The 26,472-nt window shown below is 39.1% G+C and overlaps 2 protein-coding genes across 3 annotated transcripts in view; both read left to right on the top strand.

Annotated features, from left to right (window-relative positions):
• Positions 1-3,404: 3,404 nt before the first annotated feature.
• DKKL1 (dickkopf like acrosomal protein 1) lies at positions 3,405-9,094 on the top strand. The gene is made up of 5 exons (XM_039334898.1): positions 3,405-3,531; positions 3,714-3,891; positions 4,296-4,427; positions 6,164-6,250; positions 8,601-9,094. Exons 2-5 carry the CDS (start codon positions 3,754-3,756, stop codon positions 8,928-8,930), a joined length of 687 nt encoding a protein of 228 aa, XP_039190832.1. The 5' UTR covers positions 3,405-3,531; positions 3,714-3,753; the 3' UTR covers positions 8,931-9,094.
• A 5,934-nt stretch (positions 9,095-15,028) lies between these two features.
• Positions 15,029-26,472, top strand: part of KASH5 (KASH domain containing 5) — a 29,555-nt gene continuing 18,111 nt past the window's right edge. For both annotated transcript variants that reach the window (XM_039334896.1, XM_039334897.1), the window contains exons 1-4: positions 15,029-15,140; positions 16,188-16,310; positions 19,390-19,506; positions 23,152-23,332. In XM_039334896.1, the coding sequence (XP_039190830.1) occupies positions 16,235-16,310; positions 19,390-19,506; positions 23,152-23,332 (374 nt within the window). In that variant the 5' untranslated portion in view covers positions 15,029-15,140; positions 16,188-16,234. The remainder of the gene's footprint in view (positions 15,141-16,187; positions 16,311-19,389; positions 19,507-23,151; positions 23,333-26,472) is intronic.

Genomic DNA, 26,472 nt, shown 5'->3' with positions numbered 1-26,472 from the left:
TTAAAACCTCCAATAACGGAGTGCCCACAATTTCTGGAGCAAGCTGTTCCACTGGTTGATTGTCCTCACTGTCAGGAAGTTTCTTGTTAATTCCAGGTTGCTTTTCTCCTTGATTAATTTCCAACCATTGTTTCTCATCCTTCCCTCTGGTGCTTTGGAGAATAATTTGATCTCCTCTTCTTTGTGGCAGCCCCTCAGATACTGGAACACTGCTGTCAAGTTCTCCTCTATTTCTTCTTTTCTTTAGACTAGCCAAACCCAAATCCTGCAGTCGTTCTTCATATGTTTTAGTCTCCAGGCCTTGGATCATCTTAGTTGCTCTTCTCTGAAGTTTTTCCAAGGTCTCAACATCTTTTTTATAGTATGGTGACCAAAATTGGTTGCAGTATTCCAGGTGTGGTGTGTTAAAAGGGAGTGGGGTTTGCAGGGAGGAGGGGGAGGAGGAGGAGGAGGAGGAGGAGGACGACTGTGGGGTCCTTGATGCTCTCTGAGTTTGGTTGTTTTTCTTGCAGACATTTCATGACCCAACTAGGTAACATCATCACTGCTAGAAGGAAGTGAGGTGTATGAAGTGCTGAAAGAAAAGGAGAGGAGGAGGAGGACTGTGTATTCCTTGGTGCTTTCTGAGCTTGGTGGTTTTGTTGCAGACATTTCATTACCATACTAGGTAACATCACCACTGTTGAATGGCCCTAAACAAGGATCAACGTTTATTTCCGTCCATGTTAATCAGCCTTAAAATGATCCTTGAGAAAGTGAGAGTTGGACTGTCTGCTCTGTAGCTCTTCCACCCATTAAGATGCCCTCTACTCAGGTGAGACATGTGTAGAGCATCTGATTTTTGAATTTAAGGTTTGTTTTTCTGTTTGGAGCATTAAAACTATTTATGGCAAGGAAGAGAACCTTTTCTTTCTGGATAAAGCAGAGATGGTACAACGGGCTTGTTTTAATTTGCAGAGTTAACTGATGGAATTGTTTATGGGTGCTTATTTGAGTCCTTCTGAGCCTGCCACTTGGGTGTATGTATGTGTGGTGTGGTGTGGTGTGTGTGTGTGTGTGTGCGAGAGAGAGAGAGAGAGAGAGAGAGAGAGAGAGAGAGAGAGAGAGAGAGAGATTCCCCCTTTTAATATTTTGTTTATTTTTAGGAAGGGTTTTTTCCTTATATTTTTTCTTTCCCTTTTCCTATTTTCTCTTTCTGCTTTCCCCTTTATTTTTCCTTTCTTTCCCTTATTCCTTTCCTTTTTCCTTTCCTTTCTTTTCCTTTTCCCTTTCCTTTTCCTTCCCCTATTTCTTCCCTTCCCTTATTCTTTCCCTTTCCTTTCCTTTCCTTCCCTTCCTTTCCTTCTTTCCATAATGATGTCCAAATATCTGTTTTCCCACTTCTAAAATCCAAAACCTATCAACTTCCTTAATACTCTTTTACTTTTTTTCTTTCTTTTTTTTGAACACAGGTAGTTTCTGTTTCCCAGTTTTAATTTCTGAAGTCGGCAGGCAGGATTGGCATATCTGAGGCAGAAAACCATAAAAGCTGGTGTTGATGGGGCTAAGCCAGGCATCCCTTTCTGTTTTTCTGCCAACTGCTAGAAATTCTTACCTAGCACCCCTCTCAAAGTTTTCTCCTGACAAATTAAAAAGTATAGGGTAGTGTCATGTTGAAATTTGTCTTATAAGGCACATACAAACCGTTTGAGTCTGGTTTGTAAAGTTTGTATCAACAGATGCTGCAAATGGGATGGATAACAAAGCAGCAGCCAGATATCAAATATGTATGTATATTGCTTTTAGGGATGTTGTTTTCTTTTTTTCCTTCCTTCCTTCCATCCTTCCTTCCTTCGTTCCCTCCCTCCTTCCTTCCTTCCCTTTCTCCTTCCTTCGTTCCTTCCTTCCTCCCGCCCTCCCTCCTCCCTCCCTTGATGATATTATCTAATTGGGTAAAGAAATGTCTGCAAGAAAACAACCAAGCTCAGAGAGCACCAAGGAGCCACAGTTCTCCCCCTCCCCCTCTCTCTTCCTCCTTCCCTGCCTCCCTCTTTCCTTATCCTTCCTTCCTCCCACCCCTCCCTCCCTCCCTTTATGATGTTGTCTGATTGGGTAAAGAAATGTCTGCAAAAAAACAATCAAGCTCAGAGAGCACCAAGGAGCCACAGTTCTCCTCCTTCCCTCCCTTCCTCTCTCCTTATCCTTCCTTCCTTCCTTCCTTCCTTCCTTCCTTCCTTCCTTCCTTCCTTCCTTCCCTCCCTCATCCTTGTTGTTCTTCTCTGTACTCCTTCTAGGCCAGTGATGGCGAACCTTTTAGAGACTGATGCCCAAACTGCAACCCAAAACCCAATTATGTATCATCGGGTGCCAGGTGGGCACAGCCCATTGTGGGGGAGTGGCCCATTGGGTGGGTGTGGCCCGTTGGGTGGGCGTGGCTGCAGTGATAACGGCAGACTGGGTGGGACTAAAAAAATCAATCAATTCCAACTTTCCGAGATCTTTTTTTTTCCCACAAGAAGTTGAAATTGATTGATTGTACCTTTTTTTTTTTTTGCACACAGCAGCAGAGGTCTAAAGCGAAAAGGTTTTATAAAACCCAGCTGAAGGCCTAGGACTGGGGCAAGGGCATGTGTGCCCACACAGAGGGCTCTGCATGCCACCTGTGACACGCGTGCCATAGGTTCGCCACCACGGGGTTAGTGTATGATGCAATGTATTATGTGATCAGAGAAAATTGGGTTAACCAAATAAATTATATTTCTCTCAAGCATGGTGTTGTTTTTGTATATTGTTTGGTGTTGAATCAAGGAATCATCTGATACTGTACCCTCCTAACTGGAAAAGAGAACATTTAAATTGAAAGTTCTTTTATCCTGCATCTCATTTTCTTGTTTTATCTGTGCACACTAGAAATTGTAACTTGTTAGGGAAATAGGCCTTAAATATTTAGTCTTCTCCCAATGTGTTACATCAATGTTTCTCAACTTCAGCAACTTTACAATGTGTGGACCAACTACCAGAATTCCCAGCCAGCTGGGAATTGAAATCTACAAATCTTAAAAGTTACTGAGGTTGAGAAACACTGTATCAGATTATGACTCCTTTTATCTCCAACTATACAAGCTGCTCGGTAATTATGGGAATTATATCAAATACATCTGGAATGGACCCAGAATAGGGAAGGGTGAGTTTAAGAATAACAGTCTCCTTCTAATCCAGACCAATACAGGTCTACAGCAGAATTGGGCAACTATGGCCCCTTTGTGACCTATGCCCTTCAACTTTCAGAATTCTTGAGCCAGCCATGCTGGCTAAGGAATTCTGGAACTTGAAGTCCACAGGTCATAAAGGTGCCTGTTCTATAGAGAAACAATAACCTGACCAATGTTCAGTGATGTTGGCAAGTTCTAGAATTTTTGTTAAATCAGCTGTTGGCTGAAAGGAACTGATTAGAATTTGTTAGAGAAGGTGGAGAGCTAGCAGGTTGATCACTGAATCCAGATGCGAGAATAACTCAAGTTATTGAGGAGCGACTGGATGGCAGAACAGTTTGTGAGTAGGATTTTGGGAGGAGACAGAGAATTCTATTTAAGCTCAGTTTCACCAATCGGATACATGAATTATTGTGGAAAAAAAGATAATGGAGGAATATTTTGGGGGGATGTATAAACAAGCAGGGGGCTGGGGAACTTTTCTTCTCTGATCTTTCCTCTCGTTTCTTGCCTTTTATGCAGGTCTAGCTCAGGCAGCTGCAGAACGGCGGACTAGGCAAAGATGCTGCTGCTGATAGTTTTTTGTGGGGTATGGGGACTGATATCTCTGAAGCAGGGGGGTACAGCTTCTGCTACCTTCCTCCCCTCCAGCATGGATAGACTGTTCCAGAAGTTTAGCAATCTGTTTGAGCAAAGTCGGGTAAGGAGCAAAAGAAGAATGGTCCAATTCCTTCTGTGAATAAGTGGAAGGGAAGTTCTACTATTGTGCAATTTTATCAGATACTTTCTAAGAGGCTTTGATGTTTTAAACTAAAGTACTATTGTACTATTTAAAAAAGGCAGACTCCTCACAATAAATGGACAACATTCTTGGCAGCTCTGAAGAGAATCTATTTTACATTCAAGCTGATGTAATAATTATATGCAAATGTTTTGTCTATGTACTGAAGTTTACACATTTGAGCAAAATTTTGGCAAGTCCATTCTTGAAAATATTTTTGAGGCATAGGATTTCTTTGTGCACTTTTTAACTTTCATTGGCTTTAAGTAAAACTTGTTTATTTCTCTATACTGTACATGAGGATCATTCTTTGCCATTTGTAGGAAGTGCTGGGGAAAGACCAATTTGATACTCCAGTTGACATCAGTAAGCTTCCCCCCAACTACCACCATGAGGAGAATAAGCAGCAGAGAGTGGGAAATTCCACTTTTTTCAGACACTATGAAATCAGTAAAGTGAGTAAGCTATAGAAAATAGGAAAGAAACATATACCTTATTTAAACATTTAAGAATCTTGGATAGCTATATTCGCTTTGACACATTGATGGATGTATGCTATATGGAGCCTTAAAAAATTCTGAGAGATTTGTTTTTCAATGTCTTAAAGTTTAATTCTGCTGGATTTTGATGAAGTCAGCTGTTAAAAGTTTGTATGTATTTGAAGTATTTATAACCTGCTGTCTGATTTAAAAGCTGTTGATTTTTTTGAAGTTTTATTAGTATTTATAATCATTATCTCCATAGGGTATATATATGATCAGATAGGAGATACAAATATTTATATAGCTAAATGAAACTTTGGTTCTAACACAGCTATGAATCCATCTATTTATTCTCTTTCCTCCTTAGCTTCTCTATTACTCTATTAAGAACTGGTTTATGTAGGAAGCAGATTAAAGTGGTTGGCGAACTGTACCACCAGAGTGATAGAAGTGGGATACATTTGTGCTCCCAATTTAAAAAAACCTGTCTGCAGATATGAAAAAAAGCAATAAGGAGGATAATTCTGATTTGGCTCACTGCGTTAGGAATATTCAGCAAAATTCAATAAAGCAAATCCCAAACTGTGCTGATTGAAATGACACAATCAATTTTATCCCTTTGGCATTTTTTAACCTTATTCTGTTACAGGTATAAAGAAAGTGCAATGCCAGCATTCTTTGATAGTAGCTATAGTCTCAATGTCCTGCCAGCTGCCTGAACTCCCTTACACATTTGAGATTGCCATCATTCTTTGAGATTGCAATTAGTGCTGCAATTCACCATTTTGATTTCAGCAATGTCCCAGGGAAATTTGCATCAAGAGCATTATGGGAAATCATAAACATGGCTCTGAAACCTCTCTACTGCCCATGATTTCCAAGTAGTCCTGTATCCAGCAGTGCTCTAACAGGGAGTTCCAGGGAGACAAACTGCCACAAACCTTGCCCAAGCTTGAGGCCAGTCATGGCAGGGACCTAATTTAAATGCTCCAAAAAGTTGTACTGCTTCTTTGCTGTGGCTCTCTATATAACCCGGAGCATGTTTGAATGTATATTTCCTTAATGGTCTCCTATCTGTCTAGTTCAGACATGTCAAACACAAGGCCCGGGGGCTGGATGCGGCCCACAGAGTGGTTTCATGTGGCCTGCGAAGCCATCCTGGAAACAGTGAGGGAACGGCCCCTGCTGCCTTGGCCCTGGCCCAGGCCAACCAGGAGCCAATGTACAATTTTGTGGTGGCCATCTTGGCACTTGCCCCGGTGGACCATGCCTTGGCACTTGCCCTGGTCCCACCCCCTTCTGCCAGAGACCCTCAGATCTGTCCCACTCCTGCCCAGGGCCCCACAGGCATCCTTGATGCAGATGATGTAAAACTGGCCACACCCACCCAGTAGGCCACACCCACTCCATCCACACCCACCCAGTAGGCTGCACCCACTCTGGCCACACCCACCCAATCTCCAAGGGCAACCGCAATGCTGATGCGGCCCTCAGTGAAATTGAGTTTGACACCCCTGGTCTAGTTTGACACCATCAAATTCTAAGGAAATCATATTGATGGAATGGGTACTTTCCTGTGAATCGGAGGGGACTGCATGGAAATTCTGATCAAAAGAGCCCATAGCCATGCAGTACCTTAGCTATTAGGGTTTTTGAACCTGTATCCTTCCTCTTTGCCAATCCTATTCAATCCTATATTGTTCTTGTAGATGACTGATAACCATACAGGTGATATGATGTTTTCAGAGAAATCTTTGACCTCTGTTGAACAAAAAGAGATTTATCCAAAGGAAGAGGTCAGTATGCAAAATACAAGCATATTTGCTTACCTTTACCTGCCAGATTTAGGCTGCTTATATATGTACTGTACATGTTTGTGTGTGTGAGAGAGGAAAAGAATGTGTAGCAGAGACAGGTAGTGTTATGTTAGAGGTAAGTAATATGTAGTCCTTGAGTCCTTTCTCTGCAATCTTTGGAGTCCCTTCCAACTATAACTGCTGAAAATAGATACGGTTCCTGTCATTCTAAGCTGAAAACCCTATAAAAACTGTGGTGCAAATCTGAAAATTGGCATTATTTCATTAAAAAAAATATCTCAAACCTTCATCCAACCACTTTCCCTGCCTATGTGAGTTATGTAATTTTGGTTAATTTTTCATCCTCAGCCTTCTTGCCCCAAAAGTATAGGCATAACCACGTAAAGATCAGATACTTTATGCTAGATTCTAAAATGGGTGGTGCCAGGTGTGCCAGTCATATGAGCAGACTTGTTATCTTTTCTAAATGACCATATTCAGTTGCAGCCTTACAGAGAACAGTGTTGCTCACAATGCCTGCCTGCTGTGTTTCCTGAAAATAAGACCTATCCTGAAAATACGCCCAATCCTGATTTTTTGGGGTGGGCCTAATATAAGCCCTACTAAAAATAAGCCTGGGGGTTTGCATGGTCAGCACAAGCGGCGGTAAGTATGCGGGAGCCAATGGTGTCCAGCAGCAGCCACAGCCTGCCAGCCCCTTGGCACAGAGCAGGTAACTCTGCACACGGAGATGGGGGGGAAATGTTTGGGTGCCTATGGGGCACTGGGAACAAAGCAATTTGTTCACAACCAAGTGCCCCATAGGCGCCCAAACACTTCCCCCCCAAATGGAGATCTGACGGAAACTGGAAGCTCCATCTGCTTGTGAATGGGGCACTTGGAGATGGACCAATCTCCGTTTGGGGGAAAGGTGTTTGGGCGCCTATGGGGCACTTGGGACAGAAGCCTATTGAGTGCTTGGGAACGAAGCTAATTGCTCCGTCTCCAAGCGCCCCATTCGTAAGCAGATGGAGCATCCAGTCTGCTTCAGAGCTCCATTCAGGGGAAAAATGTTCGGGTGCCTATGGAGCACTAGGGGCAGCTACACTCCCTCCCCCACCTGTCTCGCCTTGTGGTGGCGGCACAGCATGGCAGGCCACACAGCCTCCTGCTGGATGGGCTTGTTGGTGCCGCTGCAAGAGAAAGCAGGTGTTGGGGAAAAAACATCCCCCGAAAATAAGACCCACTGCCTCTTTTGGAGGCAAAAAACTATAAGACCGGGTCTTATTTTCAGGAAAACATGGTACATGCTTTAACAAATATTACACGTGAGCTCTGCTCTGAAGGACTGAGGAAGTCAGTGGGAAAAAAAACCCTGTCAGAACAATGAAGGGGGCATTGTGATGTCATGAATCAAGTTTCACCATTTAATACATGTGCTTTATTGCATGCAAGAATGTCGGGGCCACAGTTTATATGTTTGTTTTATCACTTGTCCACCTTGTCTATTATGAGAGTTAAAGAAATTAGTAAAGTACTGTCATTTTTAATACACCAACTACCTCTTTTAATGAAGTACAAAAATTTCATTAAAATTGAACCAGATTCCGAACTGGTTAGATATGAGATAGAATATGGTATAGGAAACTTGACTGATTATTCCTGAGTTGTTCTAGGACATTGTTAGTCTTCCTTCACTAGGAACCCGACAGTAAGCTACTATATGATTTCCCAGTGAGAAAATCCACAAATTAACATACATGGATATGTTTTGGGTTTTTATTCTCATGTCTGATAGCAGGCAATGCAATACCTCTTAAAAACTTTTAAGCAAGCACCAAAGGCAATAATTTCTTTGTTCTCTGACCCTTTCCTAGAATTTGATACTAAAGCACAGCATTAATGAAGATGATTTATTCAACGATTAAATGTAACAGCATTTGTTAAACCTATAACCATCTGTTCAACCCATTTTCATAATCAGAACTCAAGAGTCCCTTCCTTTTAGCTCCTAATTTTTTATTAGATTCATATTTCCCTATCCTAGAGTTAAGAGGACCAAAGAATTTGGATTCCAAAACATCCCCCCTCTTGATATACATTCTCTGATCATATAGATTTAACAAATTCACACAGATCCTTAGGGCTACCCTTCTCTAGGATCTTCCAGAGGAGTTGGACTATATGTTCTGGCACTTCTAGGCAATATAACTATTTTGTATCCTTATAGATGAACATTTGTTTTGCTGGAATATAGGGTGGGGATGATTAGAAATGTAGGGATTTCAGAAGACAACACTAATACTCCTGGTCCCTCATTTTTATTGCTTTTTTATCTCCATCTTTCTAGGACAATAAGTCAATGTCTAATGAAGAAGAAAACACTGCTGAGCCAGAGAGAACAACTGCTGGACTTAAGATCTTCAAGATAGGTTTCCCTCAGCTTCGGCCAAAGCTAACTTTTTTTATTTTTCGCTTGCCCCAGCATCTTAAGAGCCAGCAGATGCCTGAAGCCAAACTGGTAAAGGAACAGCCAATCAGTGATAAGAGGCACAGATTGCTGGCCATTCGAAATGGGCTTTTAGCAGCCCCTCATCCAATTAAGACCCTTCCTGTGACCCCAAACCACAAGATCATTCCACGAAAGCGTCATTTCCTTTTTTTCTGGAAGAAGATATAGGGCATTAGGAAAATGTAATACCTGGGCCAATGGAAAATGTTCTAGCTTCTCAAATATTTCTATTGTCACATCAAAAGTTTAAAGTGAGGTTAGTCCTACAAAAGGGGGAAATGTTTCCTTCAAAAATTCAAAATAAAAGTTATCCTTTTGAAAAATCCCTCAAAGATGAAATAATGTGTTTTTTTTTAAATATCATGATGGTGATGATGGTTGTATCCAGCTCTTGGGCAATTCTATGGGCCAGGTCTCTCCACATCTTGAGTTCTTCTATGCTCTGGCAGGCGTCAGCTTCAATGGTGGCCAGCCACCACGTTCTTTAATAGCCTGGTTTCCTTTTACCGCTTCCAAACATCCTCATGGTAACTGCATGAGGATTGGGGGTACATTGTATTCCAGATGACAGGCATTGCAGCCAAGTAGACACACCACTTAAGATCAATCAATCAATCAGACTAGATGACACCGTTTGAAGGATAAAATCTGGTATCCTATAGTATCCTCCTTGATCACATCAAACAGACCATGTACGATCCTTTAGATAGTCAGGCCCTATACCATACAGTACTTCAACATTGAAAATCAGCAACTTTAACTGCACCTAGAAACCAACTGGTAACCAGAGCAGATTGTGAAGCAGTACAGGTAGGGTCATAGGTTCATGTGCTGCTCCTATCATTACTTGTGCTGTTGCATTCTAGACCAGTTGTAGCTTCTGGATGGTCTTCAACTACAGCTCCATTGCAATAATGCAATTGTGAAATGGCCAGGGCATGACTGACTGTTTGAAGAGCCTCCCAACTCAGAAAAAGGTGCAAATGTATCTGTGCAAAGCCCTCTTGGCCGCAAGTGCCACCTGATTTTTGAATAGGAACTGAGAGTCCAAAGGACCCCAAGACTGTGCCCTATGGGACACAATCATATGGAAAAGTACCATCCCATTGAGACTTAAAAATGGAATTGCATTCCTAGAACTGATACGTTTGTGTGTGCATGCGAGGGGGGGGGAAGAAACAACCACATAGCCTTTCCAATATTGAGCCTGAACCTGTTCCTCCCATCCAGACCCATTTAGCTTCCACATATAAAGCTATGACTTCAACAGCATTGCCTAGAATGGTACAGGATTAAGACTTAGAACTGGATATAATTTGTTTACTGATGATACCGGATCTCAAAACAATGGATGATCTCGTCTGGAAAATTCTTTTGTAGATGTTAAACAGAAAGGGAGAAAACATTGTATTCTGCAGTACTGCCCAAATGACGGGCTATGGGCTCTGTCTCTCTCCACCCATCATCACTAATTAGAATTGGCAACAGAGAAAGGAGAACCACTGTAAAATAGGGTTTCCCAACCTCAACCCTCAAAGTAGTCCAACACAATACCATGAAAGCCATAGAGAGATCAAGGAGCACAAGGTGAGATGCAGTACCTCTTCCTAATTTCACCACAGATTATTAACTAGCATGACCAATGCAGATAATTATATTTTCCTTCAATTTTTGGTAGCTGAAATAGTGATTACTATTACTACTTTAGGATATGTGTTAAATATCACCTTGAGATAATACTCTATAGTTAGTGTGCTTCTAAATCAAGACCTCCTAGGTAATGTTACTGAAATCATGTATGTCTTGATGAAGGGGAAAGTCCTTTCTATATCTATCTATCTATCTATCTATCTATCTATCTATCTATCTATCTATCTACCTATCTATCTTTTCTGAGGTTTTCGCGGGTGTTTGTATGTAGGTCTTTGGTTATTCGGGTTTTCTCCTGTGTCAAATTGGAAGTGTCTTGGCGACGTTTCGACGAAGTCTCATTCGTCATCTTCAGGCTGGTGTTTTCGGCTTCGTGCTTCTGGGAGCGATGTGTGATCGTAGCTGTTTCTTCTTTTTAACTGCCAGTGGGGGTATGAACTGATTGGATGAGAGCTTGGCTGTGTTCTGACTGGATGGAGGTGTGTTCTGATTGGATGGGGGGGGTTGGCTGTGCTCTGATTGGTTGGGGGAGTGTTCTGTTTGGGTGGGGGCTTTGTTGTGCTCAGGTTAGTCTGAGTTGCACGGGGATGTGAGATGGTGAGCTGCATTGCTATTGTTTGGCTTCGCGTTCGTGGTCGTGCCTCATCTTCATGGTGGGTGTCAGTTTGCTTCATGTATGGATTGGACGGGTTTAAAGTGACTAATGATGCAGCTGTGGTCTGGCTTCTAGTTTGTGGTCATGCCCCATCATCGGTGTGGGTTTGGGTTTGCTTTTTACGTGGACGTGTGGTGGTGACATCCTGTGTGGCTTTTGTGAGTGTGGGTCTGGTGTCATTCTTTGTGTTAGGGACTTATTTGTCAATAAGGGCGGGTTTCCAAATGGCTGGTAGGTGGGAGGTATTATCTCGTTATTATTCTGTTATTAAAGTGTTCAGTTTTGGCAATAGTTCTGGCACCACAGACAGAATCAGTAAGATCCTCCACAAACACAACATTAAGACAGCATTCTGCACAAACAGAAAAATATCCACCATCCTAAGAAACCCCAAAGACAAAATTGAATTAGAAAATCAAGGAGTATACAAAATCCCATGCACTGCTTGTCCCACCACATACATCAGACAAACCAACAGAAGAATAAGTGCACGCATTGAAGAACATAAGAACTCAGTCAAAAAAGAGGAACCAACTTCTTCCCTGGTCCAACACCTTAAAATCACAGGACATGAAATTGACTTTAAAAAGACCAGAACTATTGCCAAAACTGAACATTTTAATAACAGAATAATCAGAGAAGCCATCAAGATAGAAAAACGCCCACACAGCATGAACAAACGAGATGATATCTCCCGCCTACCAGCCATTTGGAAACCTGCCCTTATTGACAAATGAGTCTCTAACACAAAGAATGACACCAGACCCACACTCACAAAAGCCACACAGGGTGTCACCACCACATGTCCATGCAAAAAGCAAACCCAAACCCACACCGATGATGAGGCACGACCACAAACCAGAAGCCAGACCACAGCTGCATCATTAGCCACTTTAAACCCCTCCAATCCATACATGAAGCAAACTGACACCCACCATGAAGATGAGGCATGACCACGAAGCCAAACAATAGCAATGCAGCTCACCATCTCACATCCTCGTGCAACTCAGACTAATCTGAGCACAAAGCCCCCACCCAAACAGAACACTTCCCCAACCAATCAGAGCACAGCCAACCCCCCCATCCAATCAGAGCACAGCCAACCCATCCAATCAGAGCACAGTCAAGCTCCTAAACAATCAGAATACACCTCCAACCAATTAGAACACAGCCAAGCTCTCATCCAATCAGTTCATACTCCCACTAGCAGGTAAAAGGAAGAAACAACTACGATCACACATTGCTCCTAGAAGCACGAAGCCGAAAACACCAGCCTGAAAATGACGAATGAGACTTCGTTAAAACATCGCCAAGACACTTCCAATTTGATGCAGGAGAAAACCCGAATAACCAAAGACCTACACATATGTATGTATGTATGTATGTATATATACATGTGTGTGTGTGTGTATAATATATATATATATATATATATATATATATATATATATATATATATATGTGTATATGTATATTCATTGTTTTTCTCTGCATTCTTTTCATACTAATTAGTTTGCATTGGGTTTTGTTTGCATTTCCAAACTTTAATAAAATTATTTTAAAATACCATCAAGATCTCCTGATAAAAATGGTTTATTCTGAACTACAACACAGACTGAGTGCTTATCTGCACAGCAGGAGTATGGCCCACTCTTTTTCAAGGACAGGAATGCACAGCGTGTCCTCTATCTACCCTGAGAATGCAACTTTCACCCATCTTTTTCTGCTATGCATCAGGAATGTTTTTCAACCTGTTCCAAAATAGAGCAGATTTGCGCTTCATTTCATTGTACTCAAAGACCTCAACTCCATGGCTCCTCCGATTCCTGACTTCCTGTATTTCTTTCAATCTGTATTCCTGGTGAACGTCTATATGTGTTTTCATCTTCTGAAGAAACCTTGATTGACAAATCCCTTTTTTACCCCTTCAGTTCATCCGTTGATCACTTTTTAAAAATAAATTAATTAGTAAAATATTAAAAGACCAATCTCATTTCTACTCTTCTTCAGTGATGGAATAGTGAAAATATCAACAGAAGAAAATATTTGTAGCTCAAGATTGAATTTTGGAAATGTTCTCTGAGCCTGGTGGTTTCCCAGTACATGTTTCATTACCAAATTAGGTAATCAACTAGGTAACATCAGAGCTAGAAGTCTAATCATCTAGCATTGATGATGTTACCTATTTTGGTAATGAAATGTCTGCAAGAAAACCACCAAGGACCCCACAATAGTAAAAAGTGAAAGGCTGGACCTTCTTTCCTTCTCTGCAAAATTTTGCAAGATTTTTGCCAGTTTTGCCTTAGAGCCCTTCCTGCCCTGGGGCCTTTCTTGGGCTCTTCCCCAAATAACAGGAAGAATGATAAAACTGCTTTTTTTGTTGGTCTAAAAATGGATGTCTAAATAAGAAGATACCTAGTATGAAGGATAATCAGAACAGGGGACTAATACAAAAGTTTTATCAATGGGACCCATATGACTGAAAATTCTGCCCATGCAAAGGTGGGAAAAATTTTAAAAATTCAGGAGAATCAACAAACCAGTGCTGTTTTAAGACTGTCTGGACAAAATTCCAGGCCATCACCCATGAATGGGATTTCTTAAGCAAGCTTTATTCCTGGCTGCTTTAGACATAGTATATACATTATGTAATACTGCAGTGCAGAAAATCATTAGGTGACAGTAAAATCTGCTAGCTGACCCATTAACCCCATTTCTGGATCTAAAAATATTGTCAGGAAATTCTCATATCATGATTCCTAACAATAAAGTGCTACCCTTTACAAACCACAATTTTACTATAGTATTAGTACTACTTATTGCTGAAGGAAATAGCAACTACAGTATGACTTAGAGGCACATTCTTTCTACAATTCAAATATAATGTATAAAGTAATTGATAATCCTCTTTTATCCCACAATATTGATCAAAACAAGAGTGGGGGATGGCTATCACAAGAACAGGCCCTTAGTATAGGTAGTCTTTAACATACGACCATAACTGAGTCCAACATTTATGTTAAATGAGAAATTTGTTAAATGAGTTTTACCCCTTTTATGACTTTTCTAGCCACATTTGTTAAGTGAATTATTGCAGCTCTTAAATTAGTAACATGGTTGTTAAGTGAATCTGGCTTCCCCATTGACTTTGTTTATCAGAAGGTCACAAAAGGAGATCACACGATTGACTCCAGGACACTGCAAGTGTCATAAAAGTGGGTCAGTTGTCCAGCATCCAAATGTAAATCACATGACTATGGGGATGCTGCAATGGTCGTAAGTGTGAAAACTGGTCATAAGTCACTTTTCTCGGTACCCTTGTAACTTTAAACAGTCACTAAATAAACTGTTGTAAGTCGAGGACTACCTGTACTGAAAAAAGCCAGCTAATCCCAATAAACCATTTTTCTAGAAACTCAAACAACTGTACTTTAAAATAGGGCATTACTTGGTCCTGCCTTATACTTATGCTTACATCACCAAGTGAACTATTGGACCCCCCCCACCCCCAGCGGATTAGGGACTCGCATTTTCCAGACGCTGAGGGAGCAGCATCCGCCGTTATCTTCCCTTTGGGGTTTTCCCGCCTTTTTTTTCAAGCACCCGGAAGAAGGCGCGCGCCCCAACCGCCAAGCCCCCTCCTCCATCTCGGCTCGCGCCTTGGATGAGGAATTGTTCTCCCTTCCCCCCCCCCCACATTTCCTTCTCTGAAGGAAGAAACTCTTTTCCGTCATCATCGTTCTTTACTTTTCGCCGGACGGAGGAACGCTTTTCTCACATGCACATTTCAGGCTGAGGTGGTCGCCGTGAACGCCTCCCTCTTGCTGTAATTCAGGGGTCCTCAACCTTGGTAACTTTAAGACTTGTGGACTTCAACTCCTAGAATTCTGGGAGTTGAAGTCCACAAGTCTTAAAGTTGCCAAGATTCAGGACCTCTGCTGTAATTAATCCTTCCATGCCGTGAGCAAAAAGCCTTTCTAGCGTGGTAGCGTTTCAAGGACTGCAGTACTCGGTGGCTTGGCAGTTCCAGGGTTTCCCTGTTCAGTCGATTTAACGCGGACAGATTGCTACCGGTAATAACGTTGCAAATTGGTTGTCAGACAAACCAGGCCGCTTTCTTAACTGTTCCCAACCGAACCTTAATAGTAATCTACTAATGCAACATGTAGTTCATAGCTATTAGTCCTTAAACAGTCCCTTGTGAGCTATAATCTTTATATAAGACCTCATTGACTTGAGGACTGCTTTAAAAGTCTCTTCCTAAGCGAACAGCATTCTAAAAGAATGATTACATACTTCCATTTCCTTAAAAAAAAAAAAGGGGGGGGTGTCTCAAATGTCCTAGAAACTGCCGTGTATAATCGGTTGGATTAATTGATTATATGCTACCTATATCGTCAAATTTTATCAGCCACTCATGGGTTGGAAATTCCAAATCATTTGGCCAAAAGAAATAATTTGGCCAGATGTCTTCATATGGAGAGATTAAATAATTCTAACTTCATATTATTTATTTAAATACATCTGAAGTTGTGTCTATATTATCCTGGGAACAGTTTATTCCTTTTCTAATCCCCCTGTGTGTGATGAGAAATAAATAAAGTAATATATTTGTTTCTTGACATTGTGACATACTGGGAAATCTCTTCCAATTGCATGAAAACATTACAGAGTGTCCTATAAAAGCGAGAAAAGTATTGTTCCTAATTAGGGGGATTTATTACTACATATTCTAAATATTTCTCCACTTCTAACCATATAAGGCCTAAAACGGACTTGTTGCACAAATGTAATATGGTATACTAATCCCCTTTCAAAGCCAACCAAGACGTGAATGCTGCAACTACTACCAAAAGCATGAAAGTAAATTACAAAATATTGATTTTGTAACATTCACATTTTAAATGTTTATCAGGTTTTTGCACAATGAGTAGATGGGAAGATATGATGTAGCCCAATTTATAAATGAGTTTTATTTGTGGACATTCCATTGGATATTTTATTACGTCCATAAAACCTATTGTGTAATTAGCTAAAGAGGCTTCTTTTTTATAGATTTTAGAACTGTTACGGTTTGTTTGTTACAAGATGATAAAAATGTCATCTTTTTCCTGTGAAAGAACTCTATTGTAGATCAAAGCTTTCAGTGAGGAAGTACTTGTTAGTGATGATGGATCATTCTTATAACAACACTCTTGAGAATAGAGCAGTTGTGCAATTAACTGCAGTTTTGTCAACAGATAGTAAGTATTAGCTATTCCTGAAATTGTTAATATTATAGCAGTTTATATTTAGTGTATCTGCTTTATGAACCATTATCCCTTTTTATTTAACTCTTATTAAAATTAATGTATACTTTAGTTTTTATTGCCATCCTAAGTATGACAAAGTTCTAGATACAGCTGGCTGCCAATTTCACTTGTATGAGAAACATTCAGTAAGATACCATTATGGCAGTTGGATGAAATGTACATAGGATTTATTTGGGTTATTGATATGCAATTTTTGGAGGTCAGCGGCATGGGGGGTTGGTCTTTGTCCTCTTGTGACTACATAGAGACTCTAAGCTGATATCCTGCTTTATTTCTCCCCCCCCCGGCTTTGCCAGTTTCTGTTCTACAGCACCTACATAATTAAATATTTCTATTTTTTGCTCATATTTTGAATCAAAAGAATGTTTATTCTTAAAGCTATTGATTCTTTAAATATAGGAGTATACCTAATGTATGTGCTACCAAAATTGCACAATTCTGGCAATTTGTAATTATAAAAATATAATGCATGAAATGTAAAAAGTGCAATTAAAATTAAACTTGAACATTAAAATAAACAAAAGTAAATTTTAAAATGCGATGGAACCAATCCATATTAGGGAATATCAATTTTTCAAAGCCCTTTAGAAAAACTGCATTTGGCAGGTTTTTTTTTTTAAAGATAGTATGACATCTAGAAGAAGTCTATTGCACAAAATAGAGCCCTTAACAGAGAAACTGCTTCAGGTCTCTCCTAGATTTCACTTCATATATTCTGGGAACCCTCAACATATACAACCAGTAGAAACAAATTGGGTGGAAAGAGATGATTCTGCAAATACCAGGAATCAATTATTTAGGGTTTTAAAGGGTAAAGCAACATTTTCAGTCTGGAAACCTATTAGAAGCCAGTGAAGCAGCCACAATATAGATCAGAGGTCCCCAACCTTTTGGGCACCAGGGACCAGTTCCATGGAGAGAGGTTTTTCCGCGGACCGGAGGGTGTGTGGTTTTGTGTTGTGTTTCTGGCATGCCGCAGCCCAGTACCAGTCTATGTACTGGGGGTTGGGGACCCTTAATATAAATGGCATGTCCTAAAGGTGCTTTTTCAAAAGGCAACTGGATTTCTTGTTTTTCTTTGAAGACATTTTGCTTTTCATTCAAGAAGCTTCATCAGCTCTGACTGGATGATGGGGAATGGAAGAATTTATAATCTTTGCAAACAGCTGGTTATTTGCATTCTTTTAGAGAATTATTGAGGCCACTTGGAGGTTTGTCTGGCCTCAGAGTCACCTGAGTAGTGTAAATGGGTATGGAGCCTTGGACACAGACAAACCTCCAAGTGGCCTCAATGACCCTCTAAAAGAATGCAAATGAACAGCTGTCTGCAATGAATATAAATTCTTCCATTCCCCACCATCCAATCAGAGTTGAAGAAACTTGGATGAGAAAGGAAATATCTTCAAAGAAAAACAAGAAAGTTCAGTTGCCTCCTGAAAAAGCACCTTTGGATAACTAAGACCTGGATGACTGAGAATCTCCATAGACATATAGATGCTATGGTTATATGATTACATTCTGCACCAATTCCAATTTTTAGATAATTCTCAAAGCAGATTTAGTAGTCTATCCTAGTGATGAGGGCATGAATGAAAATATTATTGCCATGTATATTCACTCAGAGTGTCTATGTGTACTAGACAAAGCTGGGTTAAGGCCTCCTTGATCACAGCTTCCTATCCTAGCAATAGCTTGGAGTCCTGAAGTGTCACAGACCTGCTCTTTCAGGAAGAGTGCTACCCATCCAGAATAACTGTTGGAACAGATAGAACTAGATTGTCTCTGGACAAACAGCAGCTGCCTTGTTCTAGTTCAGTCTCACTTATTTTGTCCTGTCTAGGTCCTCACAACTTCCATATACTGAAACAAAATAGTCATGACATCTATAAAGGTATTCTTGTAATTTGGAAACAGAAAGCAAAACATGGAAAATGAGGGATATTTCAGCCTTAAGAAATAAGCAATGCTTCAGTCTTAGGAATTTATGGAGATGGGGTAGGGCACAGAGAACACATCTTAATGTACTTATTAACAATTGATATTTTTTTTTAAATTTAGTTTTCAAAATAAGTAAGTTATTCCTTTCCCCCCAAAATTAAACTGATTATGTGTGAATCTTGCTTCTTTGATCATGTACTGTTATTGGGGATTGAAAATATCTGGCTCATTCCAGGATACAATATACCACTGAGTCAAATCAGCATTCTGATGATATCAGTCCTTGAACTGATGGATGATTTCATACTGATATTAAACAGAAAAGGTAAAAGGAAATCCACAAGGAAATCACCCACAATAAAAAATTCTTCCGGTTCTCGATCCTGGATATGATCATATGGATCATAATATGACCATTGACCATATTATGATAATATAATCATAATATGGTCAGTGGTATTAAATGCAGCCTGGAGATCAAAGGACCAGGAGCAGCTCACTCCCTCCAACTCTTGACATAGGTAATCAATTCCAGCAATTAAAGCCATTCCAGCCCTGTGTCCAGGTCTGAACCCCAGACTGAAAACAGTTCAGGTATTTCATTGCCTCTAAAAGACTTTACAGCTGGAGCCAAAGGATCTTTTCAACACTTTTCCTTAAAAGGAGATGTTGGCAACAGTGGTGATGTATTAATTAGCAGTAATTCAGATACTTTTTTCCCTTTTTTGACATGTAGAGGCTATATATGTGTAAACATATGTATAGCTCAGAGAAAGTATCACTGAATTCAGTTTGATTTATTCCCAGGGGCAAATGTAAATAATAGAACATCCTAAGATTTCCTATGTACGTTCCAAAAGAAAAAGGTAGCAGTCTTTTTATACAGCTAAAAGATATAGAGTTCAGAATCAGTTATATCTATGAAAAAGTTCAGAACCACTGACCATAGAGATCCACTTAAGATTTTTCTTCTTTGATTTTTTTTAAAGAGAGAAGAAAGGTCAGAATAGATTGAGCAAATCTTAAGAATTACATCCAAATTTTTATTAAATGTAACTTCCTAATTCCTTAGCAATGCCACAGGACAGCATTGGTATCAGCAGTAAGAATATCATTTTGAATGCAGGCCAGTACTCGGAAGAACATGTTCTAAAATGCACATTCAAAGCATGTGATCCAGAAAAAACAGGTAAAAAGTTTTTTAATATCATTTGGTAAGAATTTTTGAGAATATAATGATGTGCCATATTATTTTACCAATGTACTCAAACAGAAAATTTAATCTCAGTTTAATGGGGTTTTATTTAATGGTAGTCCTTGCTTAACAATTGGCCTGTTTAGCAACTGTTTGAAGTTAACAATGACACTGAAAAAGTAACTTTACAACTGATTCTCATATTTAGTTGCAGCATCCCCATGGGCACATGATCGCCATTTGTGCACTTCACAGGCAGCTTCTGACAAGCAGAGTCAATGGAGAAGCTGGCAGTAAAATCTCAAGTCGCGGTCATGTGACATCTCAATGATCATGTTGCTTAATGACAGATTTACCACTCTCAGTTGTTAAGGGACAGAAAGTTCCAGTTGTTAAATGAGGACTACCTGTATTTTTCTAGTCTTAGATCTTGCTAGTCATTATCCAAGAATATCTTCATTCTATGAGGGATACAAGCCTGAAAAACAAATGAAACCTAAAATGATGAAGAAACTAACATATAATTTTTCATGCTTGTGTAGTATAGCAGCATATACAACAGAGTCCAGGCTGACAGTGATTTTTGGTTATATGAGATTCTCATTCCAACTGGTGAATTCTGTATTAAAATAAGTTTTGCAAGATGGGTAGGTAAAAGGCATTCAAGGATTTAAGTCATTTTGTCACTAGACTTAAAGTATTTCCATAGCATCACTCATCAGTTGCTGAAGTGAAGTGATGTAGGGTCTTCCTAGTAGCTCAGTAAAAATGCTATCCACCAGTCCTTGAGGTGACAGAAAAGAATGCTAACATAAATACCCTATTACAGTCCTTATTCTCCCACAATAAGGAGGTTTGTGTATGGGCTATCTTTATTGTGGGCCAAGTTAAAAAAAAACAGTGGATCCTCTGGCTTCATTTTCCTTTCCATCAGTTTTTTACCTGCTAGCACAGCGGTGTCAAACTGCTGGCCCGCAGGCCGGATGTGTCATGGTGAAACCACGCCCAGCCAATTGCTAGCAATGGAAAAAAAGTTGTGATGTGTCACGACCCGTCACGTGACATTGCGAGTTTGACACCCCTGTGCTAGCAGAAGAAATATCTTCCAGTCTTATGTAAAGTCTGGAGAGTTTGGGTATTTAGAATTACAAGCTTACCCTTGTTTAGGAGAGGGGCCTCTCTCAATGGTCCTTTTGCAACCCTTTTCTGCACCTGGGTCCTGTCATATTATTTCTTCACATGTTCTAGTGCTATTCTGAAAGAATGCTACGCCTGAGTTCAGAAATAGCCCAGCTGGTAGGTAAAACACAGAAGAAGGATGCAGAGTGAAATGGGAGGGAGTAATGCTAATACGCATACCTTGTCTTTAACTAGTACTGCAAGGGAATAATTGGGCCTGCAAAAAGGACTAAGGAGTCCATTCTGAATTTATCTGTTGTCATTTGCACCCAGTTGTAGCCAATAGCTGGATTAACTTGCATAATCACATTCATTACCATAGCACCAAAAATTTAGTAGTTAAAAGTAGTTAAATTGGAAAAAAATATGGCCACTATGCAAAACTTCAGCAGCCAAAAAGCCAATGTAGTCCTGGGCTGCATCAACAAAAGGATAGCATCAAAATCATGAGAAGTGATAACACTGCTTTATGTCACACTAATGAGGCCACACTTGAAATACTGCATACAGTTCTGGTCCCCATGATACAAAAAAGATGCTGAGACACTAGAAAATGTGCAGAGAAGAGCAACAAAGATGATAAGGGGTCTGGAAGCTAAATTATGTAATGAACAGTTGAGGAGCCTGGTATGTCTGGGCTGTTGAAGAGAAGGATTATGGGGGACATGATAACTGTCTTCCAGTACTTGAGAGGCCATCACAGAGAAGAGCGGATTGACTTATTCTCCAAAGCACCAGAGTGCAGGAGAAGAAGTAATTGGTGGAAGTTTTTTAAAGAGAGATCCAACCTAGAAGTAAGGAGAAATTTTCTAATAGGGAGAACTATTAATCAATGGAACAGATTGCCTCCTGGATTTGTGGATGCTCCATCAGTGAGGTTTTAAAAAAATAGACAGGAAAACCATTTGACCAAGGAAGTATAATGCCTCCTGTCTTGAGCAGGAAGCTGGACTAGAAGACCTCTAAGGTCCCTTTCAGCCCTATGGTTTATGTTGTATGAAACTACATTTTGGATAACAAAAGATCTGTAATGTATTCAGTGTTGATAGAACTAGCAAACAACATATGGCAGAATCTGGCTGTTTCCCAGTTTAAATCAATCTGGGCAGCACAGTGCTCCTACTTTTTCAAAAGAGAGCTAAATCTGATCAATATGTAAGATCCGACAAATGGGCAGATTACTATGTGGAAGTTAGGTATCCAGTTTCACTCAGCCTTTTATAAAATAATCATGGAAGACAGTACTTAGGAGGGAAGGCGATATGCCCACAGTATGCTAAGATAACCCATAAATTCTGGGCAGATTGCAGCTCTTGACCACATCAGCAATGAAAGTACTTCGAGCATATTAGATCAAATCCATGGGAAAAATGTTTTTGAGATAAGAAAGGAAACACTGCTGGAAGTACTGGTGAATCAGCTAGGGATGCCAGCTTCATGAAAATATAGTAGAAAAAGAAAATTGCATGTTTATGTCATCATTAGGGGCAAGTGAAAAGGACTCATATAACCTGCCTCATAATTATCGTTTTGATACAATAGTAGCTAAATGGCTGTACAAAATGCTGGGGAAATTATCATAGGAGAAAAATGAACATATTTTTATCTTTTTTTTAAAAAAAAGTTTTTATTAAATGGGATGTATAAAATTAATGTAAAAAAAATAATAAAATGAATGATATATTAAGCTGAAAATGTTTTAAAATTTAGTGAAAATGTTTAGGATATTTTAGACCTTTCCTAGACCTTTCCCTATTGAGGCTTCAGTATAGAATGTTTTGCCGCAAGTGATTTTCTGTGTTCATAAGAAACTCACTTAAAAAAGGAAATAAAAATTATCCTACATTAAACATTTCAGACAAATTTCCTTCTGTGAGTTTTCTAAGACTTTATTCATTTACAGAGCAGCTACTTCACATAGTCTGTTGTAGTGGTTAAAGTACCAGGCTAGACACATGAGACTGTGAGTTCTAGTTTTGCCTTTGGCACAAAATCAATTGGAGACCTTGGGTGACTCATTCTCAGCCTTAGGAAGGAGGCAATGGCAAACAATTTTTGAAATCTTGCCAAGAAAACTGCAGGGACTTCTCCAGGCAGTTGCCAGGAGTCCACACTGTCTCAAAGGCACTGAAAAAAAAAAGTTACATATTAATTATGTTTACCAATGACAATCTCTCTCTCTCTCTCTCTCTCTCTCTCTCTCTCTCTCTCTCTCATATACATAAATATACACACAACTGTTCCTCCTCTTCCTCCTCCTCTTCCTCCTCCTTTTTATCTGTCCTTATGTGGAAAAACTAACAAGGGAGATTAGTTTAATATTTTTGGCCTTATATATAAGTTTTCTAGTACTGTTTTGTTTATATTTATATCAGTTTAGCCTGTGTTTCATTAAAATAATTGTACATATAATTTGGGATTGTCTATCCACATTCATAATCCACTTTATTCTGATCATAGGACAAGTTTCTGTTTTCCACATCATTGAATACTTACAAGAAATGACAGGGCAAAGCTGTGAAGACTGGAGGCTTCAGTCTCTTTATAGGAGATTGGACCCTGAAGAACAAGGACTTACTGTTGATTTTTCTACCTTCTATTCTGTTATGAAAGATTGGATTGCAGACTGTCAACAGGAAGGGTGAGCATTAAGAATATTAAGAAATTGTCTTAGATTAAGTTCTCAGATTAATCCATTTGTACTGCAAGAGTTTTCAAATGTTGTGATGTTGTGATATTATATTAAAGAAAGTTAGGCATGATAAATGTTTGTTTTACTTTATGTGCATGTCACCAATTTCAAAGGCCTTACATCAGTGGTTCTCAATCTTTTTAATGCCGTGACCCCCAACCGGTCGTAAGTCGAGGATTATTCAACTGGTGTAGCACCGTTTGCAGAATGGGACTTTTGGCGGGCTCAGCCTGGACAATTCCTATTGGCTTTTGAAAGCCAATAGAATTAGATTCTATTCAAGAGAGTCTATTCTATTGGCTTTCAAAAGCCAATAGAATAAAAGGAAGTAGCACAGCTAAAGAAAAGGGGAAAAAAATGGCGGACTGTGTTGTTTGGCGACCCCCGTGAAATGGTCGTTTGACCCCAAATGGGGTCCCGACCCACAGGTTGAGAACCACTGCCTTACATGGTTAACAATGAACAGTAAACAATGAACACTTAAAATTCCCCCAAACCAAATACATATAAAATTCAAATCCATATAAATAAGCCACGTATGCTACAGATCTGATCTGTATTTTATGGAACTCCTCTACTGCTATCCGGAAAAGAAAAGCTTTACAAATTTTCCTAAAACACAGGAAGGATAAAACTAAAAACTTGGCCTGTAATTACTGCAGTCTTACTACAGGTATTAGCTATTATGTTTGAAAATAGAAATGTTGAAAGTTGTAATACAGCATTTCTGGAAGGCACCTATTTAATGGAGGATGAATAAAATGATGCTTGCAGATATCCTGAAAGTAGGCAGCTAAATCTCTTGCCTTGAATCTCAAAGAGACTGTTAATGGAGTTAAATGTTGCATTTTTGGAAGAGTGGTCATTAGTATAAAATTGCAGGATTTAAATTTGCTGTATCTGGAGCTATTTGAAGCCAAGAAATTAAAATGATTCAAATAAATGGCATAATTGTGCATTCTGAAAATTGATAGAATTGAACATAATCGATAAATATTACTGCCAAAATTGAATAAGTAAAACAGAGTATTTCTAAACTTTTGTTTGTTGCAGAAGTACCAAATTTGGTACTTCTGGATTCCTATTGCATATGGCGGAGTATGCTGCATGAGAATACAGTATGGCATGTGGATTTGTTTAATGTGGCATTTTTTATGTTTCATTGCCCACAATTCAATAAGGTTATATATTTTCACCAAACTCCTCTGCAAATAATTACCTTATTCCAATAGCAAGTCACTCTTACCCAAAGAGTGAACATTCTTGACTTTTTCATCAAGTATATTCTGCCCATACAGGGATTATTAATTCTGGTTTCTTTATTCTTGCTGCTATCTGTTATTTCATCTATGTTTCTGTGAATGTAACTGAATACTGTAGTTTTATAATATATCCTCAAGCTTCACTCCTGAGTTTGCCATCAACGTTTTTATTCTCCAGTACCCATGCCCTTGGTCCTAGATGAGATGCCCAAGTTTGAAAAGTTAAAGTGCATTTGTATAAACATTTTGATCAAAATATGTCAAACATGATCTTCAGTTTATTATTCTGTCAAACATGAACTTCAGTTTATTTTTATATCAATTAAGAGTTTTCTTATAACTCCAGAAGGTTGAATAAATATTCTGCTAGCACTTAGTAGGGCAAACAAATTAAGGTTATGGCAAATCAAAAGGTCATTCAGTGCTGATTTAGTTTCTCAAATTACTGATTTTCAATGGAGAAAATATATACAGTAAAAATATATACAGTATTTATCCACATGCATAGTATCCATTTGGACTGTCAATAACTGGACTTCCACTGGGATGGTAATGCAGGGGGTTGCACGTACCTAAGTTTGATCTGATACTTCTAAAATTTATTCCATAAATATAGTGTAGGAGCTTTTTTAAATTGAAGCACACAGCATCAGCTGTAATTTGACTGCGACAAACTAAGTTTGGAGATGTGCGGTTTGCCAATAATAAAGAATGTAAACTAAAGGTGGAACTCCAATAAACTTATCTCACATAGTATCAATTTTGAGAAGCATGTGTTAATTATAAAGACTGATAAGGGAAATAGTTTTATATTTTTGTTTAGTTTTCTCAATAATGCTTTATGAACACCAGTAACTAAATCCCATCAGAAATAATAATATATACTAGTTTGAGTACAACCTCTTCAACACAATGTAGGAAAAATATGATATACAGTAATGCTATTTCAAGATGTAATATCTTCTGGAATTATTCTTATAGCCAATTCTAACTCTCTTGCTAAGATAGTTTTAAAAAGAATTATATGCCACAAAATGTCATGTATTCAAGATAAAAAAATTTTTTTAAAAAAATGTATGTTCTGCTTACTTTCTAAATACATATGGTATATGTATGATCTAGCTAACTGACTCATAATACTATTTGTCAGCCACTATGAAAACTTTTTGAATAAAAAGTGAGGTGAATAATGTTTTAAATGTATAATACACAATGAAAGGTATATATCCACAATAATTTTGATAATAGATGAAGTGGTGGAAAGTTACTTCCATTGAACCTATAGCTTATATCAGAAGAACAGTGAATATGTCATGGTTCCGATAGATGAAACTAGTGAAAGAACTTCAAGGCAAGAATTCTTTCTTATAGAACATTTCATTCGGAAACAAATTGGCACTTACATTTCTCCCCCAGATACAAAGTAACAAGTTGCAATTCCCATTCCCCAATTAACGCAAGATGCAGGCTTTCCTCACTGGCTGGCCCAAATCTTATCAGACCATGTCCTTGAGTTCCCACACTTCTATGGTGTTATGGCTAGCTAAACCATCAAGCATTCATCCCATCCTCCCTCTACATCGGAACTCTAAAAGAATAAAAAAGGCACGTTAGAAGCAAAAGTAAAAATGGCTGCTGATTCTCAGTTGTCAGAGCGACGACATCCATTATCACAGCGTTGACAGAATTATTGGCAATAGGAACTATTCGTTCACAATTACTCTGGACCCCATACTTGTAATGAACAATTTGTTGCTTAAGATAAAATATTTCACCCAATGTTGCATACCATATGTAGAATATGTAATGATGAGTATGGTATTGTTA

This window comes from Crotalus tigris, unplaced genomic scaffold, assembly GCF_016545835.1.
Source record: "Crotalus tigris isolate CLP2741 ecotype Arizona unplaced genomic scaffold, ASM1654583v1 scf7180000017639.5415321, whole genome shotgun sequence".
Classification (NCBI taxonomy): domain Eukaryota; kingdom Metazoa; phylum Chordata; class Lepidosauria; order Squamata; family Viperidae; genus Crotalus; species Crotalus tigris.
Note: the sequence above shows the minus strand (reverse complement) of the source record. Positions and strands in the feature narration are given on the sequence as shown.